The sequence below is a fragment of the Bufo gargarizans genome, chromosome 4 (assembly GCF_014858855.1).
Source record: "Bufo gargarizans isolate SCDJY-AF-19 chromosome 4, ASM1485885v1, whole genome shotgun sequence".
In the NCBI taxonomy this organism is placed as follows: Eukaryota; Metazoa; Chordata; class Amphibia; order Anura; family Bufonidae; genus Bufo; species Bufo gargarizans.
The window spans coordinates 312,520,730-312,548,124 of NC_058083.1; the positions used below are offsets into that span (position 1 = coordinate 312,520,730).

The window sequence follows — 27,395 nt, forward strand, 5'->3', positions numbered from 1 at the left end:
GATCGTCCCCAAGTTATCTAGGGTCACCAAAGCGGCAGCAGGCTCTCGACCATAATATTTTAGATGGTCAGATGAGAAGGCCCTTGTTCCAAATGTTTTTGAGGGTCACCAGCAAGCCACCAATCATAATTTTTCAAAGCTGTGTATGATGCCCTTCTTTATGTGTAACAAAGAGTGTATTGGAGTGCCGACTCCTTGTAATTTTTGGCAGGCCTTTCATTTAGTGCATAGGCTTTATGAGTGTAGGAGTCCCACTACATGAACAATTGTACCACAATGTGAATGAGGTCCTTCTTTATGTGATATACAGGTTGTATTGGAGTGCCTCTTTCTTGTATTTTTTTGCAGCACTTGCACTTTATATACAAGTATACATAGAGGAAAAAATGTTTCCTAACAGTCTGTAAAAGTGGTGTACTACTCGGACAACATGGTTCTCAGCAGTGACTTGGGAGTCCAAGATGTATCCAGACATCCTCCCAATGCTATTCCCGAACCATTTCGGTGGTGTTTCCATCAATTTCTGACCTTTTCCTATGAACCATGCACCCTCCCCTCTTCAGAGCAGGGGGTGCCTGGTTTAATGCTTGGGTTCTCCCTTTGACCTCTATTATACTCGGGCATCCCGATGTGTTCGGCCAGAGCACCCCATCACTTTGGTGCTCGATCACACCCCACACAACATGAAATAAAAGTGGAATACAGAAACATCTAATCCCACAATAAAGGTTAGGCATTATTTTTAAATCAGGGACAAGATCGAGATAACAGAATACAATCACCAGTATAACCAATAATACCTCCATACACTGAGCATATAATGGTCATATACCAGGTCTATACAGTCACACTAGAATATTATCACCTCCCCTGACAAATCTGTTTTAATGAAATCTTGAATTCTTCATAAAATACAAATTCTGGAGCATCTTTTCTTATAACTTTGTGATGCGTTGTTCCTCTGTTTTTCCTCCTTACAAATTAACAACTGAATGGATAAGAGTTTCTGATGCAATTTTAGGTCTCAGAGCTTGGGTAGGTAAAGCATATGGTTTCAATTTACTTTACCGATACAAGCAGCGCGGGGGAACTGCACTGTTGTGCAATGCCTGCACGAGCAATCATTCAGGCACATATATTGCTAAAGATTGCCTCTCATTGCTCACTTTCAGTAAATAATCTGCCCATGTAAAATTATTTTAAGCCACTGCACACACGACATAACATGGCAACTGTACAAATAGTCATAAAGTGCATACATGTTGCCAGGTGATTACTCATTCTGATATTCAAATTACACCAGATATTCATAGAGATGTCCTAATTTACTTATCAAATCAATCATCCATTATTCCGCTCATCCATCTGCCAAGTCCCAGATGTTAATTCTTCTAGATATCCGAGGCTGAAACTATGTACTTCGAAATGCCCAAATCCACGCACTCGACTCGGCAACACTCTTGCAGCACATACAGTATCCGCACTTCTACACCCATAAAGATAAATGCACCATTTTGCAGTATCTGCTACGAGGATTCAGGTTGACAGGATGCTCTCATGTCACATCATCCTCCTATGAAGTTCCTAATGTCACTTCACCTGACTATACCCCTATTCCCTCATAGTTATCTTACACTTTTACATTCCCATAGCTTCTGCATATCTCTACAGTCACTACACACCACAATATCCCCACCATATCTGCACAAGTTTTTAAATCTCTACATAGCTAATTTATTATATTTGCCTATGATGTGACTTCTTCATACAACACACCTCTCCTCCCCAGTCAATAAATGTGACCATTAGTGTTGAGTAGTGTTGGTCGAGCATGCTCGGCCGAACACCAGTTCGGCTCGAGCATTGCTATGCTAGGCACATCGCGGTGTTTGGCCGAATATCGTGTGTGCTCGAGTCAGTGTATTTAAATCTAATTTAGCCTTTATTTCTGAAAAGTTGTAAAAAATTTGTAATTACTAACTATATATATATATATACATATATAACAAAAAAGTGTGAAACAACTGAAAATATGTCATATTCTAGGTTCTTCAAAGTAGCCACCTTTTGCTTTTATTACTGCTTTGCACACTCTTGGCATAGGTAGTCACCTATAATGGTTTTCACTTCACAGGTGTGCCCTGTCAGGTTTAATTAGTGGTATTTCTTGCCCTATAAATAGGGTTGGGACCATTAGTTGCGTTGTGGAGAAGTCAGGTGGATACACAGCTGATAGTCCTACTGAATAGACTGTTAGAATTTGTATTATGGCAAGAAAAAAGCAGCTAAGTAAAGAAAAACGAGTGGCCATCATTACTTTAAGAAATGAAGGTCAGTCAGTGTGAAAAATTGGGAAAACTTTGAAAGTGTCTGCAAGTGCAGTCACAAAAACCATCAAGCGCTACAAAGAAACTGGCTCACATGCGGACCGCCCCAGGAAAGGAAGACCTACATGCCTGGTTCCCACCGTGAAGCATGGAGGAAGAGGTGTGATGGTGTGGGGGTGCTTTGCTGGTGACACTGTTGGGGATTTATTCAAAATTGAAGGCATACTGAACCAGCATGGCTACCACAGCATCTTGCAGCGGCATGCTATTCCATCCAGTTTGCGTTTAGTTGGACCATCATTTATTTTTCAACAGGAAAATGACCCCAAATACACCTCCAGGCTGTGTAAGGGCTATTTGACCATGTGTCACGGCGGACTGGATCTCAGATACACAGACAACCAAATAAACAAGTATCTAGGTGAGATGCTGGGGAAAGGTCACCTCCTAGCAAATCCCTGACTTCTCTCCCTACGCTGCTAAGCCCACATTCAGACCTTGAAGGTAGGAATAATGTGTCCTCGTGCCTGGACTGCAAGTACCCTAGTTTCCCTGAGATGGTGAAAGGGGAGAAGGGGCAGAAGACACACAAACAGCCTAGACCGCAAATAACAAAAACAGAAACCAAACTTATCTGAGCTGGAACAGAAAATCCTTCCTTCCTTCCTTCCTTCCTTGAATCTAAGGCCAGACTGAATTCTATAACCCGCACGACCCTCTGGGAGTGAAAGCAATTTAAGCCAATGACCCCCACCCAGAGCACCTGAAGGAAGGCGGATCCAGCACGATTCCAAAACAAAACAAATTATTAGACACGTGCTGCCAATCTGACAGACCTCCGCAGACCGTCCGAACAGGGCATGACACCATGAAGGAGAGTGATGGGGTGCTGCGCCAGATGACCTGGCCTCCACAGTCACCGGACCTGAACCCAATCGAGATGGTTTGGGGTGATCTGGACCACAGAGTGAAGGCAAAAGGGACAACAAGTGCTAAGCATCTCTGGGAACTCCTTCAAGACTGTTGGAAGACCATTTCAGGTGACTACCTCTTGAAGCTCATCAAGAGAGATCCAAGAGTGTGCAAAGCAGTAATCAAAGCAAAAGGTGGCTACTTTGAAGAACCTAGAATATGACATTTTCAGTTGTTTCATACTTTTTTGTTATGTATATAAATTCCACATGTATAAATTCATAGTTTTGATGCCTTCAGTGTGAATCTACAATTTTCATAGTCATGAAAATAAAGAAAACTCTTTGAATGAGAAGGTGTGTCCAAACTTTTGGCCTGTAATGTATATTATAATATATTATATATTCAAAATATATAATAATATATGTGAATATATTATGGCTAAAAACATATATATGTTTAATTTAAATTTAGACTCTATTTCTGAAAAGTTTCTGATGGGATTCAAACTCACAACCTTTTACATTACAGCCCAGAATGTTAACCACTACACTATAGAGTTGCATGGCAAGTTACTTTAAAAAGAAAAAAAAATATTATAATAATAAAATGAGACTTTTGCTGTATAGGAATATTTACTACTAGTAAGTATTCCTATACAGCAGAAGTCTCATTTATTTTTGTTATTTTTTTATATATTTTTTTTTAAAAGTAACTGGTAATGCAGCTCCATAGTGTAGTGGTTGGCTATAATAGTGGTTACCATAGTGTAGTGGTTGGCTATAATGTAGAAGGTTGTGAGTTCAGATCCTGCCAGAAACTTTTCAGAAATAGAGGCTAAATTAGATTTAAATACACTGGGTGTCCCCAAGCACTGACTCCATATATGGACATAGCTATATATGGAGTTAGAGCAGGGACACCTAAGCTGAACTAGAGTCCCTACACCCTTCCCTCTTCAGAGAAGGGGGCGTCTGGTTTAATGCTCAGGTTCTCCCATTGATTTCCATTGTGCTCTGTAGAGCACCCGAGCATCGGGAAGTGTTCTAGAGGACCAGAGCACACTAGTGTTGAGCGAATTGAAGTATCTGAAGTGGACTTCGATCCGAATTTCAGGAAAAATTTCCTTGCGCTTCGTCGTAATGAATCAATTTTCCCTGAAATGGCGGTAAATAAAATCATGCCTCATACATTTGTACATGAAGAGGCCGCCACGGTTACCTGGATTGAAGATACCAAGCATGTCTCACACAGTAACGTATGATGTCACCACACCGACCAGCGTGATGAAGTGATCACATCACCCTGCGAGAATTTGCTCAGTGTCTTAAATTAAGATGGCTCTGGCGGCTTCTACGCGATCAAATGAGAGGATGAGTATTTTTAGATTTTTTTTAACTGATTAAACTCTGAAAGCCCTCAATGTTAATTTCAGATGCCGCGATCAGCGATGAACACGGCATCAGCAGGGTTCAATGACAGAGGGTGGCGCCATTGCCATTCCCCGTCTTTTCGCCAAGCTACATACAAAGAAATGCGCTTCATGACAAAGTAATTTGTCTCAAAGCAAATTTCTTTGTTAAATTTGGCAAAGCAGCTAATCAAATTTTCAATGACTTCGCTCATCTGTAGTGACCACATTTTCCACTTAATCACTTCTTCTCCCTCTACCCACCCTCTCCCACCAAAATGGTTCTGGGCAGTGCATACTATAGATTACAGAGTACAGACAGCACTGGGAAATTAATAGTTAAGTCCTGGGGAACTTCCAAGTAACTTACAGCTGCTAGTTTTTTTTTTGTTTGCTTTTAAGGTTTTGGTTTTCTTTATGTTGACGGGGAAAGGGACATAGGAAGGGATCCGTGGTGAGGGGCCAGCGAGACAAGAACAAGTGAAGGACTTGCAAATGTAGCAGAGTCAAGATGTGGAGAAGTGAGGGCGGAATCTATACAGTGTCCTTTCCCGCCTGACCTAAGAACTGCAGTACAGCAACCATAGATGTAATCATACATAGTAATATAGGTTAAAAAAGACATCTATCCATCCAGTTCAGCCTGTTATCCTGCAAGTTGATCCAGAGAAAGGCAAAAAAAAAGCCCTCATAAGATAGTTTAACTCAATTAGGGAAAAGAAAGTTCTTCCGACTTCAATAAGTCAATCAAATAACTCCCTGGATCAACAACCCATCTCTAGTAACTGTAGCCTGTAATATTATTACACTCCAGAAATGCATCCAGGCCCCTCTTGAACTCTTTCACTGAATTCACCATCACCACCTCCTCAGACAGAAAAGTTCCATAGTCTCACTGCTCTTACCGTAAAGAATCTTCTTCTATGTTGGTGTACAAACCCTTATTTCCTCATCAAAGTTGCTGGACGGCTGCCTATACTGGTGATGTGTATTGCTGATGTATGGCAGTCCTGGTTTTCTCATAGGCTGCTACATCTAAAAGCATGGGGACAAGTGCAACAGACATTCCTGCTAAACAAGGGCATACTGACCTCTTCCCATGTGAGCATTCTTCTTACCTAATCAGCCCAAGCCCAATATACGGTATGCAGGCAAGGTGGAAATGGAGGAGTGTTGTGTGTTAGGTAGAGGCAGCAGTATCACAATGCTGCATAGCATCAGGAGCTTGAATGTTGTGGTGGGTGGCCCACTGTGTGATCTATAAGACTACCTGGAATATGCCCAGTTTGGCAGATTTCATGACCGGGCTTTGACACACCCTAACTGTTAACTCCCAGTTCTTGACATTTCTTATTTAAGAAGAAATCTAAGTGTTCTTTTGTTAAAATAGTTACCCTGGCTTCTAAGCAAGAAAACACTAGAGAACAAACTTCTTTGTAAGAGAGAAGTTGCATGATAGACTTGATAATCATTTTCATAAATTACATAGGTAGATGCACAACTTGTAGTCATTGATAGTATATCTAAAACACAGCAGCCTCCAGCTCAGAAGTGTGTTTTCTATATTTTAATCCAAATATCACTCAGAACATATTATTTATGCGTTGATTTGTGCTTTGCCATGGTGCCAAAATGGTTTTCTTATCATAATACATTGCAGAATCACTTCAGCTTCCCTTGACATAAACTGCATGCTTTTATTTCTAACATTTAACTTCCAAAGATGAATATAAGGTGGAAGTTGTCACACAATTCCTGTAGAATTTTTTGCTGATTTACTTTGCTATTCACTTGTGCTAAAAGTATTTGAACAGCCTATTCATCATCTTAAGCCGAGGTCTTTTCATCTAAAGCATACTTTTATTAATTCAAGAATACCACCCTTTGGCACACAGCTTTAGTATAAGGTGTTGGAGTCTTTCCTTCAATATATTCATGGGAAAAGAAAACTTTAATGACCTACATGTGTACATACAGCGAAAGTTAATATAGGTTGGCTATAGGAATATACAGGAAATTCTATTAGTAAATATGTCAGTGCAATATTTGGTTTTACACCAGCTATAAAAAATTACAATGTAAGGAAAGAAAGGAACGTCACGCTCGTGTGTGGGAAGAAAACACCACACCGAGTATAGGAGGGAAAGGGGAAACCCGAACAAGGCCTGGAAACTAGAGAAGAAAGATGGACGCCTTCTAGAGAAAATCCTAACTCCAGTCCTGACAGACTACCAGTACAAACCCAGTAGGCCCCAAAGGTAGGCAACTTTATACACCGGATACCTAGAATCCTATACCACCCTATAGGACCCTGGAACTAATGTCAGGACTGTCTCTACCTGTTCCTCCATAGGGAAAGGCGAACCTCAAGCCTAATGACAAACCACAGGGAAAGGCAACACACATATATACAGTGCCTTGCAAAAGTATTCACCCCCTTGACTTTTTTTTGTATTTTGGTGCCTCACAACCTGGAATTAACATGGATTGTTTGAGGATTTGCATCATTTAATTTACTGAACATGTCCACAACTTTGAAGATGTTTTTTATTTATTTATTGTGAAGCAAACAACAAATAGGACAAAATAACAGAAAAAGTCAATTGCGCATAACTATTCACCCCCCTAAAGTCAATACTTTGTAGAGCCATCTTTTGCAGCAATCACAGCTCCAAAGAAGTTTTTTTTTGATAACCTAACCCTGACTTGTACTTCTCAACAACATTGCCCCTTACTTGTTTGGAGAGTTTCTTGGTCTTCATACCAGTGTTTGGTTAGTGATCCCTCTTGCTTAGGTGTTGCAGCCTCTGGGGCCTTTCAAAAAAAGTGTGTATATTTAATGACAGATCATGTGACACTTAGATTGCACACAAGTAGACATCATTTCACTAATTATGTGACTTCTGAAGGTAATTGGTTGCACTAGAGCTTTTTATGGGCTTCCTAACAAGTCAATGGGGACCCGAACTTTTGGCTACTAAAATGGCTCTAAAATAGCCCTGGAAAGAGCTAGAGGGCTGCAAAAGGCAGCAAAATGTGCTTAAGAGCGTGGCAAATGCTCTGCAAACAAATGTGGATAGAGAAATGAATTAAAAAACATAAAAGACCTTAAAAAAAAAAAAAATTTGGAATGATTTGGAGGAAGAGGTTGAGGAGGCGGTGAATGGGTGGATGTGGCGGTGTAGGCTCACGTGGCGGTCTTGGTGGAAGCAGCGGTGCAGGAGGAATAGGTAGCCAACAGAGATGTGGGTTATTTTGCATTTTTACATAGGGGTATCCCCCAAAATATTGGGACATATAAATACAAAAAAAAAGGAATAAGTGTACTTGAGTACAAGGATGGATGGTTGAGGCTGTTAGAACTGTCTATTCTGCACAAGGTACAGACAAGTCTTGTGGGATCCAGGCCTGGTTCATTTTAATGAACGTGAGCTTGTCCATGTTGGCTGTGGACAGGCGGCTGCATCTGTCTGCAATGACGCCTCCTGCCGTGATGAATACACGTTCAGAGAGTACACTGGCTGCAGGGCAGTCCAGCACCTCCAAGGCATACAGGGCAAGCTCTGGCCATGTGGACAATTTGGAGACCCAGAAGTTGAATGGGGCAGAACCATCAGTCAGTAAGTGTCAATAAGTCAGTAAGTGTAGTCGTGTGCACAGTGTAGTCGTGTGCACAGGTACTTTTCCACCATGTTGGTCAAATGCTGCCTCCTGCTAACACGCTCCATATCAGCAGTTGGAGCTGGTTGTTGTGGCGAGGTGACAAAGCTTTTCCACATGTCGGCCATGCTAACCCTGCCTTCTGAGGTGCTGATGCTGACACAGCTGCGTTGGCAACCTCAGCCTCCTCCCCTGCCTTCGCCTTGTGCTTCCACTTGTCCCCCGGCGTCAGTTTGGGAATGCTCTCAGGAGCGCCTCTACCAGCGTGCGCCTGTAGTCGGGCATATTCCGATCACGCTCCAGTGAGAGAATTAAGGACGGCACATTGTCTTTGTAACGAAGATCCAGCAGGGTGGCCACGCAGTAGTCAGCACACGTTAAAATGTGGGCAACTCTGCAGTCATTGCGCAGGCACTGCAGCATGTAGTTGCTCATGTGTGCCAGGCTGCCAAGAGGTAAGGACAAGCTGTCCTCTGTGGGAGGCGTATCGTCTGCATCCCCCGTATCCCCCCAGCCACGCACCAGTGATGGGCACAAGCTGCATTGGGTGCTACCCTGCTGTGAACATGCTTCATCCTCCTCCCCCTCATCCTGCTCCTCCTCGTCCTCCAGTAGTGGGCCCTGGCTGGCCAAATTTGTACCTGGCATCTGCTGTTGCAAAAAAACTCTCTCTGAGGCACTTCTAAAAAACTGGCCTGAAAGTCTTAGAAATGACCCCTCTTCCTCCTCCTCCTCCGCCTGGCCCACATCCTCTTCCATCATCTTTCTCAAGGAGACATAGAAGTGGTATTGTAACGCTAATAACGGCGTCATCGCCACTGGCCATGTTGGTGGAGTACTCGAAACAGCTCAACAGGGCACACAGGTCTCGCATGGAGGCCCAGTCATTGGTGGTGAAGTGGTGCTGTCCCGCAGTGCGACTCACCCATGCGTGCTGCAGCTGAAACTCCACTATGGCCTGCTGCTGCTCACACAGTCTCTCCAGCATGTGCCAAATTGAGTTCCACCTGGTGGGCTCGTCGCATATGAGGTGGTGAGCGGGAAGGCCGAAATTACACTGTAGCGCAGACAGGCGAGCGGCGGCAGGATGAGAATGCCGGAAGCGCGCACAGACGGACCACACTTTATGCAGCAGCTCAGACATCTCGGGGTAGTTGTGAATGAATTTCTGCACCACCAAATTCAGCACATGCGCCAGGCAAGGGATGTGCGTCAAACCGGCTGTCCCAGAGCTGCTGTCCCATTTCGCCCATTATCGCACACCACCAGGCCGGGCTTGAGGCTCACTGGCAGCAACCACTCATCGGTCTGTTGTTCTATACCCTGCCACAACTCCTGCGCGGTGTGGGGCCTGTCCCCCAAACACATCAGTTTCAGAACGGCCTGCTGATGTTTACCCCGGGCTGTGCTGAAGTTGGTGGTGAAGGTCTGTCGCTGACCAGATGAGGAGGTGGTAGAAGAGGAAGCTGAGAAGGAGGAGGAGGCAACAGGAGGCAAAGAATGATGCACTGCGATCCTTGGTGGCGGAAGGACATGCGCCAAACAGCTCTCTGCCTGGGGCCCAGCCGCCACTACATTTAACCAGTGTGCAGTTAGGGAGATATAGCGTCCCTGGCCGTGCTTACTGGTCCACGTATATGTGGTTAGGTGGACCCTGCCACAGATGGCGTAGCGCAGTGCACACTTGATTTTATCCGATACTTGGTTGTGCAGAGGCACGGCTCTCCTGGAGAAGTAGTGGCGGCTGGGAACGACGTACTGTGGGATAGCAAGCGACATGAGCTGTTTGAAGCTGTTCGTCTCCACCAGCCTAAATGACAGCATTTCAAAGGCCAGTAGTTTAGAAATGCTGGCATTCTGGGTCAGAGATCGAGGGTGGCTAGGTGGGAATTTACACTTTCTCTCCAAGGTTTTGGAGATGGAGAGCTGAACGCTTCTGTGTGACATTGTGGAGATAAAGAAAAATATAAACGCACTTCACTCTAAGTTTTTCCTGTTCAAAGCATATACAGTCTTTTTTCAGTACATCAAGAAAAATATATTCTCTCTGCATTTCTGCAGTTAATTCTGGTGAAAGCGTATAGTGGCCTATTTTAGTACAAAAATATAAATATATTTGTCGCTTTTAGGGGTGTTTTAATTTCTGTTTAATTTGTTTAGTTCAGCTACATGTATGTCAGGCAGAGAAGTGCCAGGCCATACACAGAGGAGTGGCAGAGGCCTAAATGTTTCTGGTGCAAGCAGAGGTTGAAGCAGAGTAAGGGGGCGTGGCAGCAGGAGTCGCAGTGAGAGGACTGAGCTCCCAGTGTCATCTAAAGGTCGTGTCTTGACCAGAAACCCAGCGGTTCTTGATTGGTTAACTAGGTCATCCACTTTATCCCAAGTGACATCAAGAGTCAGTGGGTTTGTCAGACACAACCCTTAGTTGGCATGGCCCGGCAGCAGGTCCTGTGCCCTCACCTGTCCTCAACCTGCCTCTGTCCTTTTCTGTTCCCTTACCGCGAGAAGTGCTATATGCTGTGGGCTCAGCTCCCCTTTCTTAGCGAGGAAGAGCTACCAGAGGACAGTCAGCAGCTACTGCCCAGCCAAGATCTGGAGGAGACATTCTCCGCTTCCTCCACTAGGCGGGCAAGTAGTAATGAGGAGAGTGGCGCAGGAGCAGTCAGGCTCCTGACCCAGAGACCGTTGAGGAGGACATCAGTGACGTGCAGACACTACTTGATGATGATGAAGCCGATTGCACTTGGGAGCCGAGTGCAGAAGGGGTTTCATCATCATCAGGAGAAGAGGGGGGCAGCTTGCCTGTGAGGCACCGGCTTAGCCAGCAAGGTGGTAGCATGGCTGGGAGTCAGCAGGGTGGTAGCAGTTGCAGGTTGGGAGCCAAATGTGCCCGGGGTAGACCACCTGTAGTGGTGCAGGTGTTCACTGAGGCAGCGGCGGTAGCAGTACGTCAGTGCGGACTGTTGGGGGGAAAATCACCTACTTGGCGGTATGGCAGTTATTTATTAAGCTGCCAGAGGAGGTTAACGTGGTCATACGTAGAATATGTGGGCAGAAGGTGAAGCGTGGCCAGGGTGCCAATGTTAGCACTACGGCCCTATGTCAACTTATGCAGCATCGCCATGCAGTGGCCTGGGAGAACCGCGGCTCCAATGTGGTGGTCCAGCCTGCCACAGTTACCGCTGCATCACCCAGTGGCACGCACCCGGTTTCAGCCAGTGAAGGCTCCACCACTTCAGCCGAAGGGAGCTGTCATTCCCATCTTCTGATGGTCCAGATGCTCCTGCTCCTACTCCTCATCAGTCATTCCATCAGCAATCGATCACCGAAGGGATTGCCAAGAGACAGCAGTATGCGTGCACGCATCCAACGGAGCAGAAGCTGAACGTGCTCCTGTCCAAGTTGTTGGTGCTGCAGTCCCTCCCTTTCCAAGTGGTGGACTCTGCCCCTTTCAGAGAACTGATGGCTTGTGCCAAGACGAGGTGGAGAGTCCCAAGCCAACATTTATTTGCGAAAAAGGCAGTACCAGCCCTGCGCAAATATGTCGAACAGAAGGTAGGCCAGTCCTTGAGCATGCCGGTGTCTGCCAAAGTGCATGGCAGCGCTGATGTGTGGAGCTGTAACAACGGTCAGGGACAGTACATATCCTTTACGGCCTACTGGGTGAATGTGGCTCCTGCACAGCCACACCAGCAACTTGGCCAGGTTACCCCGCTTCCACCTCCACCTTGTCACGCCCTTGGTCCTGCGACAATATCTGCCTCTGTCTCCTCATCCTCCACCATGTCCTCAGCCTCCACTGCAGGGACAAGTCACAGTGCCCCTCCAGCATAGCACATGTGCAGGGCATGGCGGTGTCATGCTGTTCTGCACCTGGTTTGCCTTGGCAAACTGAGTCATACAGGGAAGGAACTGCTCTGTTTGATGAATCAAGAAATCAAATCTTGGCTTTCTCCGTGACAACTGAAAATTGGAACCATAGTGACCTACAACATGAAGAACATAGTGCCAGTGCTGCGTCAAGGAAGGCTGAGCTATGCTCCCTACATGGCACACATGTTCAATCTGGTTAACAAGCGGTTCCTAAAGTCTTCCACCCATCTGCAAAACATCATATAAATGGCTAGGAAACTTTGCATGCACTTCAGCCACTTGTACAGCACAAAGCACACCCTCCTTGAGCTGCAGCAGCAGAATGGCATCCCCCAACATAGGCTGATATGCACCGTTTCCACCTGTTGGAATTCCACCGTCCATATGTTTGACCGACTATTCTAACAGAGAAAGGCCATAAACGATTTCTTGATGATGCAAGCAGTACTCCCTAGGAGTACTCCCCTGTGTAACTTTGATGTCAGCCAGTGACACCTGTCATTTGCCCAGGCCCTTTGAGGACGCCACATTATTTGTCAGTGGCCAGGACTACGGAATTAAGGTTGTCATTCCACTGTTGTCATTTCACTGCTTCATTTCCTGGAACAGATGCTGGTAACAATGGCTGGTCAGGGAACTGGAGACGTGGCGCCTAGATCTCACGGCCCTCTCTACCAGTCCAGAATGGGGCCTTTTTTACACCCACTGAGAGAAAGGACAAACTAAACTACTACAGATCTGTAAAGAATAAATCAAGGCAACTGGACTTACTGTAGATTTATTGAAAACGTTTCACTCGTTCTTCCAACGAACTTTCTCAATTCTGAGTGACTGTACAAGAATTGACTTTGAAGACAGTCAAGTACGTGTTTTGGATAAGGAGGCCGATTGGTACAAACGAGGTGTGAAGGAGGCCATCTAGGTAAAAATGGAGAAGCCAAGCTTGAATAGAGGCGGGGGTTAGACATCTATTGTCGGCCACATACAATGCTGTCGTGATACCTTTTTCTGGGAAGTCATTATCACCTACTGACTCCAATTAGGATAATGGATCAACACTTTTGACCCCATGCTGGGTATAATGACCTCTGACCCCATGCTGGGTATAATTACCAGATGTTGATTCAGTTACATATTTATTCCCAGAGAATTTTTGTACAGTCACTCAGAATTGAGAAAGCTCCTTGGAAGAACGAGTGAAACGTTTTCAAGAAATCTACAGCAAGTCCAGTTGCCTTGATTTATTCTTTACAGATATATACCATGACCTGGATTAATGAGAACCTTCACAGACATAAACTACTACAGAGACATCCTATGTAGTCAGTTGGCCAATGCCTATCTGCGCCATTATCCATCCTCTTGCAGGTCTTACCGTGAGGGCCCTCTGTGCTTACGGTCCACTGCCATGGCTGCTAGGGAGTGGTGGGGTGGCAGGAGCAGTACCAGCTCCATCTGCAGCAGCCTGAGTCTACAGTCGCCTTGCCATTCTGTAGTATCCTCCTGCTGCTGTTGCCATCTCCACACTATGTCACATTGCCACTCTGTGCTTTCCTGATGCTGCTGCCATATCCACACTATGTCACCTTGCCACTCTGTGTCATCTTATGCTGCTGCTGATCTCTCCACACTATGTCGCCTTGCCATTCTGTGGTATCCTGCTGCTGCTGCTGCCTTCGCCACACTATGTCACCTTGCCACTCTGTGGTATCCTCCTGCTGCTGCCATCTCCACACTATGTCACATTGCCACTCTGTGGTCTCCTCCTGCTACTGCAATATCCACACTATGTCACCTTACCACTCTCTGGTATCCTGATGCTGCTGCCATAGCCACACTATGTCACCTTGCCACTCCCTAGCAGCCATGGCAGTGGACCGTAAGCACAGAGGGCCCTCACGGTAAGACCTGCCTGATGCTGCTTCCACCTCATCAATATGTCATAGGGCCACTTTGTCGACTTCTCATGCTGTTCCCACCCTCCACACTTCATGACTGGGCCACTATATTGCCTTTCGGCCTGGCTGACATCATGATTTATTTGACCTTTCTTCTTATCTGTCAGAAGGAAGGAAAAATGAGGCGCACAATGGATCCTGTCTGTGTAGCAGCTGTAAGGCCTATATGGTCCCATTAGAATCGGCCTTATGATTTGGTAGCCAAAAGCAGGAGTTGGTAGAAAACACAGAAGACATGCAAAGGTTCCATTCACGTGTCATCTTTATTTTACATCCACACAGTTTCTTTTTTTTGGCATTAGCAATACAGATGGATTATTGGGCAAATGCTGACCGAGTGAAGGCGTATGCTCCACAGACAGGATCCGTTTTTTGTGCATTATTGTTCTGACATATTAGAGTAAGGGCTAATTAATCAGTGACGTCAACATAAACTTACTGCTGACACCCTCTTCACTCTGTCCGGGGGGGGGAGCCTCTACTTGTATACGCGTTTAATAGAACAGGTTCTGTAAACATCTATGTGGACTCAGCTGGCGACGGTGTAAAAGGAGTGCGCTTCTTCACTTCTTCTTGACGCTAACATTGACCTGTAAGGCTGAGTTCATACTTGTGTCAGTTTTGGCCCCATGACTGCCCTCATAAGTGAAGTGTGCAGTGATTCTAAGAGCGACGCCGGTCATCTGCATGTCATACTGACTCACAGTATTGTTTCACTACCACAGCAGACTCCCTATGCGTGTTACTACAAGGCACAGTGTTCTACACCACTATAAAGGCTCTCTGCAGCCAGGAAATATAATTTTTTTTGCATAATTCGCCGCAAATATATACGGATCGAACCAAATTTTCCCATTTTTTTTTTAAATATTCGCTCATCTCTAGTGTTAACCATTGTGCTGTTAAATCACTTGCTGAATTTTTCAACACTTGCATGTGCATAATCTTTAAAAAAAAAAAGTCCATTAAATAAAATATAAATGTACTATTTTGATGTCATTGTTATTTGGACTTTTTCATTTTTAAAGATCAGGAGGATTGTTTTTTTCCCATTTATCTCTTTAGTCTGATTTATATTTGGTATTTCTTTTCTTATTTTTCATTTGTCATTTGTGATTCGAATCATCAATCATTTAATTACAATTACTGCATAATCTTCTGTATGATGCTCTGTAGGAAAAGCATGAAATATTCATTTTTATATTGTCATTTGTTATATTCTTCAAGAAGACACTGTCTTCCATCTTGTAATATTATCATGTTGCATGAATGTCAGAGCTCAGCAGCATAACCATTTCTCTTTCATTTCACTTCTTTTGCATTCTTCTTGCTTTTTCTTACGCTTTCCCTTTGTTCTTCTGCTTTCAAAGCCAAACTGTTGGTGGGATTCTGACAAGCAGGTATGTCTACCTTGTAACTGCAGTGTCAGCAGCTCAGTGTCCCAGCGCTGTGACATTACAGGCAGATGTATCTGTAAACCTGAGTACTTTGGGAAACGATGTGAGTTTAGAAGACAGGTATATGAAAGGAAAAATCCCACCTGGAAATCCCAAAGTTTTCAAGCTCTACCCAGTAGGAGATGGAATTACCCTACTTCAAGAGGTTGTCCTCGGGGAGCTTACAAACCAGCTACTCCGGTAATTGGATGTGCAATCCTTTTATGCATGGAGTGGAGTTTACATTTGTTGCACAGCAAATAACTGGTTAATATTTTTCTTATTAGAAAAAACTTCATTATTAGTGACATTTATTTATTGGTTGAAAGATATGTTTAGTGTTTTGTGGGCATGTTTTTCCTAATTTAACATCTGACCATAATATCCTTATATCTATCAAATATTAGGCTAGGACTAATTTATTTTGGCATCATTACTGATTATTTAAAAGTAGCATGTGGTGGTCAAATAATACTTCCATATAGTGTCTGAATAAGGGTACTTTCACACTAACATTAAAGTTTTCCGGTATAAAGTTCCGTCATAGGGGCTCAATACCGGAAAAAAACCGCTTCAGTTTTGTCCCCATTCATTGTAAATCGGGACAAAACTGAACAGAATGGAACGCTCGAAAATGCATTCAGTTCCATTTAGTTGCGTTCCCAGACCGGAGAGCAAACCGCAACATGTTGTATTTTGCTTTCCGTCCTGGGATGTGGAGCAAAAAGGATCAGGCATTATCCCCAATGCAAGTTAATGGGGACAAATCCGTTTTCTCTGCCACAATCTGCCACAATAGAAAACGGATCCATCCCCCATTAACTTTTAATGTAGTTGATGACGGATCTGCCTTGGCAACATTAAAAATATGTTAAAGATAATACAACCGGATCCGTTCATAACGGATGCAGATGGTTGTATTATCAGTAACGGAAGCAAAAACGCTAGTGTGAAAGTAGCCTAATAAAGCTATAACGTACCATCTGCACAACACGCAAAAATAATTTACTGTACAGCATATATAAAGTAATATAACAACAGCTCTATATAGTGCCTCTCTTGCCAAATCATTGCTTGTAATCACTTCACTGAATGAGTACAAAACGCCCCATTAATTTAAAAATATATAATCTTTATTTAACAAATCACAATATAAACATGATTCCACATCTATTACATATAATAATAACTAAGCCGTTATAGTGGATGTATCTAATAACTACTACACCTATTCTTTATGAGAAGTACCTCATACATGGAAAGAAAATGTCAGTGGTAAATACCATGAAAGAAAGTGGGGGCTCTATAGTACATGTTTACTTGGGGCGCAGTAAGGAAATCTCCTAACGCAATAACCCAGTAAGAAATACGAGACTATCACCATTCTTGATACATGGTATAAGCTGCTCAATGAGGGTCAACCAGTGAGGGTCAGGATAGGCGTATGATCTCCCGACGTACGTTTCGCCATGCTGCATCCTCCTCCTCCTATACCGTGGGTTAAATTTGATTGAACTAGGTCAAGAGATCAGCACTTAACAAAATTTTATTGTTTTGTTTTTCAATTGGAAAGTGAGATCATTCTTATTTTGAGGTTAGTTGAGCTTAGTTTACTGAAATGTATCAAAGGAGCATATTATAATGTATAGATGATCTGTATAGAAAGGTTAACCAACAACAATATACCTGAAGCTCCAGATTTGTTTGGATTACTAAATTTGTTTCCAAATGCATGCTTTTCTGAGTGATTTCTGTGTTTTCTTTATATATATATATTTTGCTTATTTTATATAACTCTTTTTTTATTTTGTCATATTGTGAGTAGACATCACCTCTATTGACTAAAGTTAAAAACCTTGTTGACAAGAGCAGTCTGGAGAGTAGTTGACTACTACCATTAAAATCAATGTGCAAACAATAATTTAAATGGGAGCCATGAAGAAGATAATGAACTGGCACAACTGATATAGCTGGGGTGCTACCAACCTCCCCAATCATAGTCTGAATAAATAGCAAAGAACAAGGGTGAAGGTATAAAAAGGTAGCACTCTTCAATAATTGACAATATAATACACTTTATTATACAATATCGTAACCAGCAGACAATTATAAATATTTCAAAACACATGCAATGGGTCCGCATCCGTGATAAAGTGTGCACACAGCCTGTGTCCGTATATTGCAGGCCGCCATACAGGCATGGCCGGACAATAGCCTTGTGCATGAGTCCCTAGGCACTATAGTGTTCAAAGAGTTTGCAACTTTTTTTCATGTCAGTTTCCGGCATTGGGCATCATAATAAATGACTCCCCCATTTTTTACATTGGGAGTTTATTTGTCCTTCATAACTGAGCACATGTTGGGTTTTCTACTTTAGAAACTGTGGACACCTTTGTGAATTTTTATTTTATTTTATTGCATGCATTTTGAATAAAAATAATATTTGTAATAGTTTTTTTATCTAAATAAATGTAACTATTTTTGTCAGACAAGCTCTTTGAGGACTACATTTCCAGCAGCCTCTGTGATTTAAAAGAATAAATAAAAAGCAGTAACAAAAATTATTCTTAGCCCAAAACTTAAAAAAATGCCCCATAAATGACCACATCCATTATGTAAATGTGTCCTGAATCATATCACCTAAACATACTTTTTTAAGATTACAAAAATGAATTATCTGTTTATATGTTGTACTATTGTATATTTTTCACTATTGCTTTCCCTATTTTAGCCACAAACATATGGTCCTGTATCTGCACAAGGATGTGTACCCTGTAACTGCAATTCTTTTGGATCCAAGTCATTTGACTGTGATGATAAAGGTCAATGTCATTGTCAGCCAGGAGTAGCCGGAGATAAATGTGATCGATGTGCTCATGGATTCTTTGACTTCCAAGAAGGCGGTTGTACCCGTGAGTACCAAACTTCTCTGTCCTGTCAATAAAAAATTTGGGTCCCAGATACTGACTGGTCATTTGTCTAATGATGCATGTTAGTCATACTTCCAGACCTGTAAATTAATTACTTGAGGCTGGTGTTTTTTTTAGGCTGGTTGTACATTATTATTTTAGTGGTGATCGTGATTCTATAGCTCTGTAAATGCTGCTAATGAGGTGTTATCAGTATATTGAACTATGGACATGTATTGATCTTCATCATTTATTATGGTTTTCCAATTTGTCCATAAAAAATTCTGTCTGTGATTTGGGGATAAGTTGTCCAGAAAAAAGAAAAATTTTAGTTGGCAACTCTGGTTGTCACATGAAATAATCAATTGAGACAGCTTTTTCCAAACCTGTTATTTCTACTTGTTTCCCTAGAAAGTGAGCCAGAGTTCTGCATATTTGAGCTTCATTTCTTCAATAAGTTACCGGTCACTTAAAGGGAATCTGTCACCACCCTAGAGTGTGTCTAACTGTTCGTACGACACTGTAGCTATACGAGATCCCTTTTCAAATATACCTTTATTGGCCACAACTATATTCACTATACCCCCCAAAATGCTTTTTTTATAAATATGCTAATAGGTTGAAAAGAGTCCAATGGGCTGTGCTGGGGGCCAGCCATGTTTATAAACAGTGAGCCCTGCTCCTCTCCTCCTCTTCTTTCCACCTTCAAGCTGCAGCAACATCATCAGGCTGAGGCTCCAAAGCTGGTGCAGGCTGTGAGCGCATCAGAAAGAAAACATGTGTGGGCTATTATCTTCTGCTGGCAGAAGTCAACTACATATGCTCCAGCGGCCTGAGTGAGATTTTGGAGTGTCAGCATGATGTCAATGCAGTTAGGGGGTGGAAAGAAGAAGGAGGGGCCCGGATTTAAAAGTAAGGGCTATAGTAAAGCTACAATGATGTACGAACAGCCAGAACCAGAATGGTGACAGATCCCCCTTAAAGAGCATTTCTAACATCTCATGTGTGATAGCACTATGTTCACCATTTCAATATGATTTCATATAATCTCTTGCCTAATCTAGTGCACCTGGCTATCATTTAGCCAAACTTGACATTCTAGTCTGAATGCAACATGCCAAATAATATACTGTTACATGCAGATATGTCCACCATTACAATTGCTTGGGTGTGGTTAAGGGTTCCAATTTCTCATTAAAAAACAAAGTCAATCCAATATTGTGACATATTTGCAAAACCCTTGACAAACTGCAATTCAATGAGCAACCATATGAGGTATACATCACATGACAAAGTATTGTGAAATCATGTTTCTAAAAAAACTAAAAATAAAAAGAAGAAGAAAGGACTAACCATACGCCTATTAGATTATGTACTAGAAAATAAGTTATTTTAGCAGTGGCTGAAGTCTAAAGTTTATATACCATATATACCGGTCCAGACAGTGAATAATAAATTGAATAAAATCTTCATTGCAAAAGGTAAAATCCACATACAAAATAAGCTAGTTCCACATAAGAACGAACATGGTCATTTAACCAGTCTGAATAATTCTCTGTCCTGTTAATGTAAAAGAGATATTATTATATAATAAAACAGGGGACCACAAAGGGTTAGGGTTGACTAATTAAATGCCTGTTAGGTAGGTAAAATTTAGAGTAAAAATTACATTTTCCAATTATGCTACGCAGTTTTCTTGTTGGGCACCTCAGAACGTAATTATAAAGAAATGGCAAGTATAAGTAGAATTTGAATAAAAGACCACTGCTGGCCAAGAATCAGAATCTTACAGGTCATCTCAGGCTCTTACACTTGAATCGTTTCTTTTAGGTGTGTGTGATGGTTAAACTAGTTATTATATAATCTATCAATAAAGTTGAAATTAATTAAATGAACAATCTGTAAAAGGAATACATGGCAGCCCATATAAAATTACAATAAATACCATGGTTTATAGAGTACAATCATTCAGCTAGTGAATAATGTATATATATATATATATATATATATATATTAATGTTGATCGAGCACCAAAGTGCTCGTGTGCTCGAGTAGAACATTTTGCGATGTTCGGGTGTTTGACAGAGCACCCGAGCACAATAGAAGTCAATGGGAGAACCCCCAGGCACCCCCTGCTCTAAAGAGGGGAGGGTGTTGGGACTCTAGTTCAGCTTAGGAGTCCCTGCTCTGACTCCATATATAGCTATGTCCATATATTGAGTCAGTGCTTGGTGACACCCCAATGTATTTAAATAAAATTTAGCCTGCATTTCAGAAAAGTTTTTGCCAGGATTTGAACTCACAACCTTTTACATTAGAGGCAAGGCAGCTGGATTTCTCACTGTGCCTGCGCCGAATACTGAATGGGACGGCGCAGGGGCGAGATTTACACGGAAGATGGGGCCAGCATGAGAACCAATGCTGGCCTGGCCCTGTCAATCAAGACAGAAGGGAGTGGAAATGAGGTGGGCAAACAGATCCTCTAGGAACAGGTGCAACGCCCCCTCCTGCTTCTAGAAGCTCATTTGCATATAATTAAAGCTAAAATTACACGAAAACGGGGCATACTTAAATAAAAGAAATGCAGAGTTAAATTCAAGTGACATTTTCCCATCTATAATGGCAGCCTGTTTAATAGTGAAAATTGGGGTGACAGAAACCCTTTAAATAGACTGGGGTGTCACCAAGCACTGACTCCATATATGGACATAGCTATATATGGAGTCAGAGCAGGGACTCCTAAGCCGTGGACTCACACTGAGGGATTCCCTCACTGTACAGTGATCTTCTGCCTAGAAATAGAGGCTTAATTAGATTTAAATACACTGACTCGAGCATCGCGCTCGAGCCCACGCAGTGTTCTGCTGAACTCCGCGATTTGCCGAGCAAAGCGATGCAAGAGCCGAACTGGTGTTTGGCCAAGCATGCTCACTCAACACTAATATAAATATATATATATATATATATATATATACACATATATATATAATGTAAAACTGTATATGGTCAAACAATAGCTTTTAACCCATTTTAATTAATATGTTTTTTTTTTCTTTCTTTCTTTTATAAAGCTTGTGATTGTCCTCATGTTGGGAATAATTGTGAGGCAGAAACTGGTCAGTGTGTTTGTCCTACCAACACCATTGGAGAGCAGTGTGACAAGTGTGCACCAAATCACTGGGGATACAGCATTATCACTGGATGCAAGGTCAGTCAATCAAAATTTATCAGTGGTTTAAATAGCAGGCAAGCAGTGTTATTACAGCCACAATGGTTCAGCTGATCAGGTTTGATCCTACTGGGACTTTGATATTGGAGAAGAAACTTCTTATATTATTTAATGTTATTCATCCATGAACATCATTAAAAGTATAGACTATACTGTTTAATGTATTTAGATGTGTTGATTTCTCCTGTATCATCCATCTAAATGGCAAAGATAATAGTTGATGATAATCTTAAAGGGAACCTGTTATCAACTTTATGCTGACCTCAATGAGTTGTCAGAAATAGTGACAGAAATGCTGATCTCAGCGGTGTGTCACTCATGAGCTAAAAGTAAGTGGTTGCTGAGAACCAGCATCATAACCATTGCATCCCAGGCCTTGGAAAGAGTCCAACCTAACTGAGAAGAGTCATGGTTATTCATAATCTCCTGCTCTCCTCGTCCATCTGCTGATGATTGGCAGTTCTCTCCTAGGGAGAAAGGGAGAAAACTAGGTAGAAGACTGTCAGTCATCAGCAGGTGGGCAGGGAGAGCCGGAATTTATGAACAACCAGGACTCTTCTCAGGTGGCCATAACTCTTTTCCAGGCCCAGTCTGCAACGATTGTGATGTTGGTTCTTGGCAACCACTTACTTCTAACTTTTAAATGACAGACCGCTGAAATCAACCCCCCTGTCTCTACTTCATACCGCCGTTAGTATGGACAGCATAAAGTTGATGACAGGTTCCCTTTAAGTGAAACTAGTTTATTCTTCCACAATGTCCGAAAGCTGATGCTTTTGCTAAAAGCTGAAATCAGCAACAGATGATCATGAGGGTTTGAGTGCTGAGACCCCCACCGATCACAAGAACAAGGATATACAGTAGAAGAGCTCACATAGAGCACTTTCTCTACTCGCTGCAGGATATGTACTGGAAACGTACCCCTAGGGGGAGACTTATAAATCAATCTGTGCCAAAGAAAATAATGCAAAATGCAACAAAATTATATGTAAATTAGATTGCGCACAAATTTATCACTCACAAGTGTCAGTTTTCACACCAAAAGGGATTCATACCAAAATAGAAATGTACAGAGAAAATGTGTGGTTTGGTTAATAAAGTGGTGTTAGGACCCTCACATTTATGAATCTGTTATGAATATAGGCAATGTTGTAAGCATACTCCAGACTCATGAAAAGTCGCACAAAATTGCAACTTCTTGCTAACAACTCTCAAGCTCCTGCAGACCTGGCCATATTCATCCCTTCCTGGTCTTCACTCACAAACTGGCGTAAAAATGTTGCAGTTCTGGAAAATGTTGCTACTGTCATCAAAATTTAACATCTCTGCACCACGTCCTGCTTATTATGTTCTGTACCACACTTGATAAGTTTAGTCTCAACTTTCATCACTTTAATCTACAGCTCAAAAAATTTGTGTGAGTCTTTCCCCTCATTCTAGTTATCAATTCATGATAAAGAGCTACATGCCTCCCAATCAAAGGACAGTCCCACTATTCTGGAACATGGCTCTCTTTTTCCAGCTGATTGATCACTGCAAGTAGGGAGACATTATCCTCAGGGAGACAACATTCTTTGCAGATTTGCAAAGGAACTGAAAGCTAAACGTTAGTTTCCTTTTTGCTGAAGAATTGTCTCAAAGAAAATTGTTCTGACAGAGAACCACCAACCAGCTAAATGAAGGGGCAATAAAGTAGTTGCTGGGTCCCCTTGTTTACCAAGGCACAGTGCTGTACATTTGGTTGTGCTTATATACAACAGGTAAGCCCCATTCAAGTACGGTGGGGGTTTCAATGTCAGATGATAACTGGCTCTCCTAAGTCATCCATCTCTTTCTGTTAAAGAGGGTTTCCAAGACTTTTATACTGATGACCTATTCTGACCGTTCCAGAGGTCATCAGTGGAGATGAGCGAAATTATGGAAAATTTGATTTGGCTGCTTTGCCGAATTTCACAAAGAAATATGCTTTGTGATGAATCGCTTCATCACAAAGTTTATTTCTTTGTGATTACCAAGCACAAGGCCGTCATCGAACCCCTCAGATGCATCCATCGCTGATCACAGCATCTGAGATAAAAAAAAATTAGGCCTTATAGGAGTTAGTCAGTGGGAAAAAAAAAAATTCCCCACTCTAAGCACAAAAAGATTCCTGAAGGTCATTGTGCATAAGATTTTACTCAGATCTCCAAGCAAGATGGCTGTGGCAGCCTCTTCGCACTCAAAAGGATGAGGTGAGTTTTTTTTTTTTAATGCCATTTGAGGGAAAATTGATTATTTACTACGAAGCACAAGGGAATTCTGATTTGTGGAGAATTACATCTTTTGATTCTCTTAACACTAATCATAAGTATATAAGTCTCGGAGACCCCCTTACAAAGGGGCACCTGAAAATAAGTTGACCCACTTCTTTTATCCCCCGCAATCTTCAGCACTTTCTATGGGAACCAGTCAGCAATTGTTCTCCTGCAGAATCACCGCAGGGGAAATAAAGGATGACTTTAGTCTGGAGAGCTGGAACCTGCTGTGTGATCTCTCCTTCACGTTGCAGCTTCACTCAGCACAGTGCAGTTTGTTAACACGTATCAGTTAACGTGTTCCAACCATACTCAGAATTACCATGGTCTCTGTAGGATTTGTTATCACATTATAAAATTAAACTCTCTCATATAAATGTAAATAGCTTACCAAATCCCAGCTGCATTGTCTGTGATTTCCTCCTTCGCCTGCTATTGCTACACATTGGGGAGCTCAACATTTCTATATTTTACGTAAAGTGAATGCATGACATCTCATATGCTAGATATATAAGACAAACCTATTCTAAAGCATCATTTCAATATTAAACAGACGCCTTAATATTTAAGAAGTAAGCTGTGGCTTCTCCATTTGTGTAAACAAATTAAACACTTATGGTAGTTTATTCCGAGAACTCTGGTGAATTATGTATAAGATCTGTCTTTTAATATTCTCTGCACTCTCAAACATTATGAAGAGTTTTGTTTTCAATTTACAAAATATCATATCTGCATGACAGATCCCGGGGAAACACTTCCTATAAATTACTCATTATACCCTGTATATATAGACTGCAGCTCATAGTTTGTGATGTTTGCAAGTCATTTTTCTACATGGTTGTTACTGGAACGCTCATGAAGGCTGGTGATACATCACTCAGTTACATTCTTCAAGTAGGATCTTCAGCAACTATTTATTGTACAGTCTGTCAGCTTTTTATGTTTTTAGTGTATTATTATTCTTATTTCTTACATACTTATAAACTCATAGATATCATAACTTCCTGTTATATTCATTTATCTTAACTCTAGTAATGTATTGCATTGCTTCTTTTCTTTTAAAATAGTTATAAGTCTTATAATTGAGGATTTACTTACCCACTGCATTATTCTTACATTTGTGCAGTATCTTTGCAGTGGAAAAAAGCAGAGGCCAGATTTTTTTTAGTTTTTAAAGGAACACTAAACCTATACATGAATGATAGCAATAAAGAGGGCAGCTAAAATAAATTAAAAAACGCAGTGCGCCATATTGCACACTGTGGGGGGAATTTATCAGTTTTCTGTTGTAAATAAGGCGCAAACCATGTTTTTGTGACTTTTTAAACGCCACTGCAACAACATTTTGTCACAAGTGATGCGTCAAAGCTTTCTGAAAAGGGAGGATGGCGAGGACGGGTAGGGACATTTATATTTATTCACACCAGTTTTCTTATCTTGCATGAATGAAGACAGAAATCTACAACTGCTAGGAAGCTGCCTTAGATTTAAGCTTGGCACACAGATTGCCGGAGGATGCACCAAAACTATGACGAAACCTGCAACATGATTGACTCCTGCTGCAGCCAGTTGTCTTAGATTGAGCTTAAACATAACATAAATCATGCTTCATTGCAGTTCTTGAAATACTCAATTTGGGTACTGCAACATAAGATAGAGAATGCTGTTGATTTTCATGTTTAGAATCCACTGAGGATTTTTTATTATGTATATCAATGAGGTTCTTTAAGTGGTAATGTCACTGTATTTTGTGCACTGGAATTCCCATAAGCTGTATATGGAGAGACTGGGAAGTTCCCAGTTACTGTTGCTAGGCACCACCTATTCCTCTCCAGAAGGAAGTTATTTTATTCTAATGCTAACTATAAACAAGTAGACATGTAAGATAAGTGAGGAGCAATGTTAAACAGAGAGACCTGTTGCCTGTAGATAATATGCAGCAAAGTTACAGCATATGTGCCAGCCCTTGAGGGAAAGAGTTACTGAAGGCAGCAGAAAGTTCAGTAGCCATGCAACAATAATTGCTATGTATCTGTCAGAGAAATTTAAATCATTTATATTGAGGCTACAGACTTCTTTGCATACTGATGGGAGCAATAACCTTCAGGTTCCCCATCACATAAGAAGAGCAGAAATTTAGAGAATGTATTCCACTGAGGATACTGTAGAGATAGATAGATAGATTGCACCCATTAGACCAGAAAAGAAGAGATAGTAAAGACTGATTTAAAAGAGAGAAAGACCAGCCTCTGATACACAGCCTTGATAACCACATAAGTGTACTGTAAAGATTGCATTTCATGTGTACACTGACTATGTGAACCATCCATTGGACTGCTTCAGTAAAGTACAGTGAACCTGTTGCACTAAACCTGGCCTCATCATTTACTCACACTTCTCGGAAACCCTGCCTTGCACCACAAAACCTAACACCACCAAGAGCACCCTAAACTACTATCATGCAGGAGAATTTCCCAAGTCAGGGAATGCCTTGAAGGGAAGAAAGGTGCACCCTTCTCACTACTGCACAAGCCAGGACAGTGACATAGCAAGAACTGCGAAGGTATGCCACCTGTCCTGTTCTCATATGACTGCAGTTATTAGCTTTATATGCACTTCATCAGATGTCTTGCACAAAGAGTGGAATTTATAATACAATGTTTACAACATAAGAGGTCTGTTATCATTCCTGTATAAATGTCACTACGTGTGTTCATAATATTAAACATAATGTCAAGAAGCCTCAATGGTTTCTTTAGATTGTGTTCTACACTCACAAACATGTTTTCATAAAAAAATAATTGAATCATTTAAAGGTCACTACTGAACTGGGTAATAGACTCACACACAACTATTTAATACACAATACTCTTGTACTCATCAATCATACTTTCAGTGGAAGGGATGCCTATTTTAAAATTCAAGTTCATTTTCATTTAAAGTAATTTAGTTGAGTTGGAAATGGGAAAATATGCAGCCCTTCTAACGCTGCTAATGATTCAGCAAATTAGTTTATAACTTACAGACAATATTATAGTTTAGTTTTAAAATATTTTAAGAAAAGTACGCCACCAATGTACTGTAATCTCCCAAAACCTCAAAAATGTAATGTAGTTCTTTTAGCGCCAAACTATTGGGACATAATGGTAAAACTAACACCTTCCTTTAGTAAAAAGAAAAAAAAAGAAAAAGTTGCAAATCCACATTATTCTTAAAAAATAAGGGTCACCGAACATATTTTACCTTCAAAGATAGTGAGAGAGGTGTCATGACAAGGAGGACCCTGTAGCATTATATCTCAGATTCCTGTAAGTAAGATTTAGGTCATTAGCATTACTACATAAAGAATAATATTAAAATAGTTCATAAAACAATGATAAAAATGT

The 27,395-nt window shown here is 41.7% G+C and overlaps 1 protein-coding gene across 1 annotated transcript in view; it reads left to right on the forward strand.

Annotated features, from left to right (window-relative positions):
• LAMA2 (laminin subunit alpha 2) overlaps window positions 1-27,395 on the forward strand; it is a 772,405-nt gene that overhangs the window by 378,030 nt on the left and 366,980 nt on the right. The window contains exons 19-21 of the mRNA XM_044291170.1: window positions 15,512-15,778; window positions 18,309-18,489; window positions 21,558-21,694. Coding sequence (XP_044147105.1) covers window positions 15,512-15,778; window positions 18,309-18,489; window positions 21,558-21,694 — 585 coding nt within the window. The remainder of the gene's footprint in view (window positions 1-15,511; window positions 15,779-18,308; window positions 18,490-21,557; window positions 21,695-27,395) is intronic.